Source organism: Oryza glaberrima, chromosome 11, assembly GCF_000147395.1.
Source record: "Oryza glaberrima chromosome 11, OglaRS2, whole genome shotgun sequence".
Lineage (NCBI taxonomy): Eukaryota > Viridiplantae > Streptophyta > Magnoliopsida > Poales > Poaceae > Oryza > Oryza glaberrima.
Genome location: NC_068336.1, coordinates 21958883 through 21965386, shown reverse-complemented (window position 1 = coordinate 21965386; position 6504 = coordinate 21958883). Strand labels below are relative to the sequence as shown.

The 6504-nt window shown below is 35.5% G+C and overlaps 1 protein-coding gene across 7 annotated transcripts; it reads right to left on the bottom strand.

The window, feature by feature from the left end:
- Positions 1 to 223: 223 nt before the first annotated feature.
- LOC127753819 (G-type lectin S-receptor-like serine/threonine-protein kinase RKS1) lies at positions 224 to 5887 on the bottom strand. Of its 7 annotated transcripts, none has more exons than XM_052279269.1 (15): positions 5773 to 5887; positions 5422 to 5538; positions 5191 to 5334; positions 4402 to 4534; positions 4036 to 4107; positions 3787 to 3930; positions 3554 to 3625; positions 3376 to 3441; positions 3217 to 3284; positions 2237 to 2338; positions 1963 to 2135; positions 1385 to 1607; positions 1066 to 1303; positions 794 to 944; positions 224 to 706 (listed from the first exon to the last, which is right to left on the bottom strand). In XM_052279269.1, the coding sequence occupies exons 3-15, from the start codon at positions 5258 to 5260 to the stop codon at positions 404 to 406; spliced, it is 1815 nt and encodes a 604-aa protein (XP_052135229.1). In that variant the 5' UTR covers positions 5261 to 5334; positions 5422 to 5538; positions 5773 to 5887; the 3' UTR covers positions 224 to 403. The 7 variants fall into 7 exon arrangements, with proteins under 7 accessions (XP_052135229.1, XP_052135227.1, XP_052135231.1 ...); XM_052279267.1 differs by having other exon boundaries at positions 5457 to 5538; XM_052279271.1 differs by having other exon boundaries at positions 1397 to 1607; positions 5457 to 5538.
- Between the last annotated feature and the right edge of the window lie 617 nt (positions 5888 to 6504).

Genomic DNA, 6504 nt, shown 5'->3' with positions numbered 1-6504 from the left:
GTTCCAAAATTTTCCTGTTTACTTACTGTTGGTCTGCTCCATCAAGTTGAATTGATCCTTGCAAGAATAACTGCGTTTAGTCGAGCAATGCAGCAAAAAAAAAATGTTGCCTTCCAAGTATTACTGAAGTATTTGTGCCAAAATTTCATGACCTGTTTATTGTACATGTTTATTTGCAAAAAAAAAAAGGTTCTTTATGGATGAATTGGTGTGAAACAGAGAGTGAGAGGGCATAGCACTGCTATTTTATTAGTATGACATTTCCACAAAAACAAAGGTCATTCATCAGAAATAGTCTGGTTGATGGTTCATAATTTCACTGTATGTACTGCAAACAATCGAAAGTTCCAAACATATATTAAAAATTAACACCTTGGTTCAACTGGGGATAAAAACTGAAGTACTATCTACCTTGTGGTGTAGATATGGTCACATCATTTACACTACATGATTCAATAATTGTGGACACCTCTTCCTTTGTCATCCTTGTGTGGAAATATGCTGGGTGCTTAGGCTCAGCCAGGGTCATGCTCTCACTGCTTAGCATTGCAACCACATCTGACATGCTGGGCCTATCAGCCGCATTCTCTTGTACGCACAACAACGCAATGTTAATGCATCTCATTGTCCCTAATGCACAATTATCTGTAACCAATGATGAATCTACGAGTTGAAGCCACCTTCCCTCCTTCCATGACTGCCATGCCTGTTAGGAATATTAGAATGGAATATGTAAATTTCTTACATTATAGAGAAACTTAAAATTACACATGTAGAGATAGAAAAGACTCACATATCCAAGAAGGTTAAAGAAATCTTCATACTGATGGAAACCTGAATTTCTTTTCCCAGTGATGATCTCAAGAATTAGGACACCAAAGCTGAATACATCAGATTTTGTAGAAAACAGACCTTCAGAAGCATACTCTGGAGCCATATAACCACTGGAAATATAGACATGACAAAACATTAATGGAACAATTTTTATGTGAAGGTGTTGCTTTCGGTTCCCTTGTAAAACTGTAATGAATAATTTCAATGCATTTGTTTATAAGAAAAACTTACTATGTCCCAACCACCCTCCTTGTATTTCCTTCAGCATCATTTGAGCTGAACATTTTTGCAAGTCCAAAATCAGAAATTTTAGGATTCATTTCAGAGTCCAAAAGTATGTTGCTTGCTTTAACATCCCTGTGTATAATACGTAATCGAGAGTGTTTGTGCAAATACAGAAGTCCTTCTGCTATTCCTTCAATTACTGCCAGGCGTTTAATCCAGTTTAGTGAAGCCCGTCTGGTTTCATCTATTTATTAGTTAAGCACAAATATAATAGTTAAAACATATTCACAGTTTAGGATTTATGATATTTGCAGTGGGTGATTACTTGATGTAATACCAAAGATAAAGAAATCCAAGCTTTTATTTGGCAAATATTCATAGACCAGCATTTTCTCCTCCCCTTGAGAACAACATCCCAAGAGCCTAACTAGATTTCTGTGTTGGAGTTTGGCTATGAATTGCACTTCGTTTTTGAACTCTGCTAAACCTTGCCCTGAATGTGAAGCAAGCCTCTTAACTGCTATCTCCATCCCATCAGGAAACTGGCCCTGTAAAAATGTCGTGAAGTATCTTATCAGTGATGTGATCTTGATATTGTTAGATTTGTCTATATATGATGCATAACGGTGGGAGATGTCCCCTGCAGAGGGTAATGAATAGAAGCAAGTTTACCAGCATAAACATGGTATGTAAGACCCATATGATAATATAGTTCTATTTTTTCTTCTTTTCTTTTTTCTCTATGCTCGTCCATATGGTTAATTTTTAGGTGATTTTACCATCCTTAAGAATGTACATAAAGGTATCATATTTTCTAGTGTAAAACTTGTTACCTCCCTATACTAATTACCTCGAGGTACCATGTATTTTCTCAAGAACCATAATTGTTTTCTTAATTTTTACCTTATATACAGGACCAAAGCCACCTTGTCCAAGTTTATTTTGTCCTGAGAAGTTGCTTGTAGCCTTCACTACTTGTGAAACCTCAAAAAACTTGAAATCTGAATTTGCCCCCTCTATTCCCCAAAACAGCTCTTCATTTCGCACCTTCAGGCTCTCTCTTAATCTCTGTTTACCTGTATTGAGAGTTGATATTATCCCATCCAACAAACCTTCACCAAAAAACTTGACAAATACTGGGAAGCAGTGAGTAAATCATATCATTTCCATAGCTTACCTTTCCTGTGCCTTCTGATCAATGCCCAGCAGAACAATATGCAGAAAGCCACTATAGGAGAAAATATGGCAATGTTTAAAAGATGCCTTTTATTGTTACTCCCTGACATGAGAAAATATGGACTGTATGAATATCAAGGGTTAATAATGCTAACTGAAGTGGAACATTTGGTTCTGCTTCTGTACTTTCCTTTTATAAAATTTAACCTAGTGAGTAAAACACACCACATGCCCTGATGTCCCTAAACTTGTCCAGCTGGTTCATTTAGGTCCATAATCTTCTAATATGAAGTTTGAGGTCCTTTTTTTTAGAACTAGTTTGAGGTCCTTTAACTTGCCTAAACAGTTCATTGGAGGTCCACCCACACTGCTACATTCGCTGTCAGGTGGACACCGGTGCATTGCAGGAATTTCAGCTCCATTTCTAGGAAGCATTTTGTAGTTAGATCCTCTATACAGTATGATTTACATTAGTCACGTTAATATATATGGATGTGAATCAACTTTAAGAATGCCAAAAATCAAATAATAGTTAGTATTATAGTCCAGGCGCAACATAAATTTTCCAACATAAACTTACAAGCATTCAATATTTACTCTATTTGAAAATTTTAAGTGAGACAAAAGCGTACATGATCAGATTGCAATGTTTTTTTTTTTTTACAACATCCGATTGTAATGTTGGAGCACTCCTGTCCACCTTGGTCCTTGGCACCAGTTGGCTGCTCTGTAGGTGATGTGAGATTGGACCTCTAGTGAACAGTTTAGACTTTAGACAAGTTTAATTAAGGATGTCAGACTATAAATTGGAAGTTCATGAACCTACATGAACTGGCTGGACAAGTTTAGGGACCCGTGGTGTATTTTATCCTAACTAATCAAAAATAAAATAGCTCGCATAACTTCTGTACTCTCCTTTTAAAATCCAAACGAACGGTCTCAAGGGTGCAATATAGATTGCTGTGTTGCTTTCTATATTACCTGTATTTTTTTGGCCTCCTTCACAAGAAGTCAAGTTTTGACCACAGTTCAAGTGGTTACCTGCATAGCTGGAATAGACAATATCCCACTTATTATCAGAACTGTAAAGCAGTAAAGAAGTACGCAAAAAGAGTACAATATATTCAACATTATCCATACTTGTAGTGAGACACCTGAAGCAGCTGTTTGGGTATTTCTCCTCTAAGAAAGTTGTAAGAAAGATCACTACAAATCACGCATCACGGTGCATTATGATACATCATATATAATGGAACTATAATCCGGTGTTGATATTTGGCAATGTTCACGATTTTATCAGCACAAAAGGCCAACTTACATATCGTTCAATGATGAGATATTGGACAAAGAGGCTGGAATATTCCCGGTTAAGAAATTTCCGCTGAAGTTTCTGTCTAAGTTATCACACATTATTTTATATATATATATATATATATATATATATATATATATATATATATATATATATATATGGTTGTTACAAATCAACTGCTATAGGAGTCATAATCAGACTTCTATTCTCAAGAACAGAAAACTCAGAATCCGACTTACAGAATTTGGAGTTTTGAAAGAAGGCCAAGAGAGTCAGGTATTGAGCCACTTAAACTATTTCCTCCAAGTTTTAGAGTTGTTAAACTTGACAGACTCCCTAACTCTTGTGGAAGCCCTCCAGTTATGCTGTTACCATCCAATAATCTAGAAACAAAAAGTAAAACAAACCACAAAGTAGATCTTTTACTGAGGAATGAGGATTAATATTGAAATGTTAAAATATTTTTAGGATTAAATTGCCGAGCTTACAGCTGTTGTAAATATAGTAGCTTTGCAATGCTGGGTGACAAGAATCCAGATAATCCTGATGAGATCAAAGTTCTACAAATTCCAGAAATGTGAAATTAACAATGTGTTTACCTCAAAAGGCTCAAAAAGAAATTAACCATACGTGGTTACAAAGTTTTAGTGCTATTTTTATTGTGAAACAAACTTATAATACTACAAATATGGAACACTATAGTATGAAGAATGTGCAACTCAACTGTAAAAAATCTTCCTTACGTTCAAAGGCTAGAGGCTAGAGCATGCATTTAACTAGCTTAGCAACCTTGTCAAGAGGAAAATGGAGTTTAGAGTTTCAGATATTTAAGAAAAATGAAAGGGTTAACTCACATTGAAATGACTTTTTGGTCTTGATTACAACTGATGGAAGGAAAGTAGCAGGGACTAACTTGATTGTTATTCCAGCCATTCAGTACGCCACGACTGTCATTGAGCATTGTCCTTATTTCATACAATGCTATGACTGATGAGGAAAATACAGTCGTTATATTTGCAAATTATGAGACACATTCAGTGAAAAAGAACTGGAAATGGTAATATTCTTCTTATTCAATGTCTCATATGCAATCTGGATTTAGAGCATGCCAGAGTACATAGCCTAACCAAGAATTTCGAGTAATCTTGTCCAATTATGGACAATTGTGAGAAAGCATATTTGCTACTCTCTCTGTTTCATAATGTAAGACTTTCTAGTATTGTCCACATTCATATAAATATAAATGAATCTAGACAATAATGTAGGGAATGCTAGAAAGTCTTATATTATGAAACGGATGAAGTACATTGAAAGAAAAAATGCAGATGTGCTAAATAATTGAAGGGGTAGTTATGAATTCTACTAGGCTAGTAGTAAGTACAAGTGCTCTAGAATCTGTTATGCAATTGATAGTCAAACATTTGACTGATGACAAGGACAAAAAGGCATATCTCCATTCTCCAACACACACTACAGTTCTTAGTAGATACTGTGTTGGTAAAAAATTCAATAATGCAATAATTCTAGAGTCCCTTACAGTTCAGAGTCAAAATTCTCAGATTGATTCCATTGCCTCATCTAATGCCAACCACATATGAATAACTAATGTGGAAAAGGTATACATCAAAGTGTAAAGGCCTTACCTTCGGAATCAGATGTAGCAAAATATTGTATGTACCCCAGTAATAATAACCCAAAAGCTATTAGCTTCATATGTTATTGAACTGTGTGTCTGCTTTCTTGATGGGAAATAGAAGCACTTTGAATTCGAGGACTACACTAAATAGCTGCATCATCGAAGAATAAAATAAATTATGCAAGACTCACAAGGCCTGAAGAGCAAACGGAGAATATAGAGATAGAGAAAAACTGACAAATTCCTGCCAAATTTGAAAGGAAGTGCTTCAACCTGAACAAGGCAAGAATCTCCTTAAAAGAAGTTTCAGCCTGTTTGAGTCTCCTGACTGTATAATTACACTGTAATCGATTCCCTGTACAAATATGGAAGGTCCAAAAGATCTTAAACTGTCTAAAAGATTGTCCTTAAATATGAAATAAAGGTTGTCTTAAAGAAATAAATGTAAATTATGAACTGGAGAAGTTAGAAGCTCAAAAAAAAGCCCAAAATGATTTAGGGGAATAAACTGAGGAAAAAGGAAAAACAAAGACAGGACAAGCTGTCCTCTTCTCTTTGCAGTTACGTAGCAGCTTCTCAAAGTTCACACCTTTTCTTCTTTCGTATGAGAGATTGGAGGAAGAAGAAGACCTGAGGTCTCAGCTCGGGAGTCAGAACTGAGCTCAGGCCTCAGAGACAAGTCATGGTGCTCAGCTGCTGACTGAAATCTTGTGTGAGCAGTATTTATGTCATGAGAGCTCATCCTGGAGGAGGAGATAATGGAGACAGTGTCATTGGAGCCATCTCATTGGATATTGCAACGGACGACTCAGATCAGATGCAACAGAGAAGATTCTTCACTGAAGAGTCCATCTCAGCCGCCCAAAAGGGAATTGTAAAACTGCTGATACCTAGATAACTTTCGGAGCACCAAAAGACTGTATTTACTACTACCTCCATTTCAGGTGACTAGATTCATTAACATCTATATGAATGTGGCTAATACTAGAAAGTTTTATATTCCCTCCGGTTCTATAATAATTGACGTTTTGGACAAAGGTGAGATCAAACTTTTATAACTTTAACCATTAATAACTTTAAAAATATTTAGTTTAAAGAAACTATAACAACATATATAGATTTGTCTTTCAAAGTACTATAATAAAAGTAAACATGCATTTATTTATTGTATATATTATAATAGAAAAATAAGGTCAAAGATATATTGTGTAGTCCGTGTCAGTGTCCAAAACGTCAATTAAAATGAAACCGAAGGGAATAATATGAAACGAAGGAAGTAGTTGATTAACCGAAATTAGCCAAATAATAGGCCATCTACATC

What these genes read in the sequence shown, in the direction of transcription:
- LOC127753819 (XM_052279268.1), bottom strand. Translation starts at nt 5,260, where the DNA reads ATGAAGCTAATAGCTTTTGGGTTATTATTACTGGGGTACATACAATAT. An exon ending in CTTCAGGTGTCTCACTACAA is followed by an intron (nt 3,285 to 3,375) that starts GTATGGATAATG and finishes TGTCTATTCCAG; the next exon opens with CTATGCAGGTAACCACTTGA. An exon ending in GATCAGAAGGCACAGGAAAG is followed by an intron (nt 2,136 to 2,236) that starts GTAAGCTATGGA and finishes CTCTCAATACAG; the next exon opens with GTAAACAGAGATTAAGAGAG.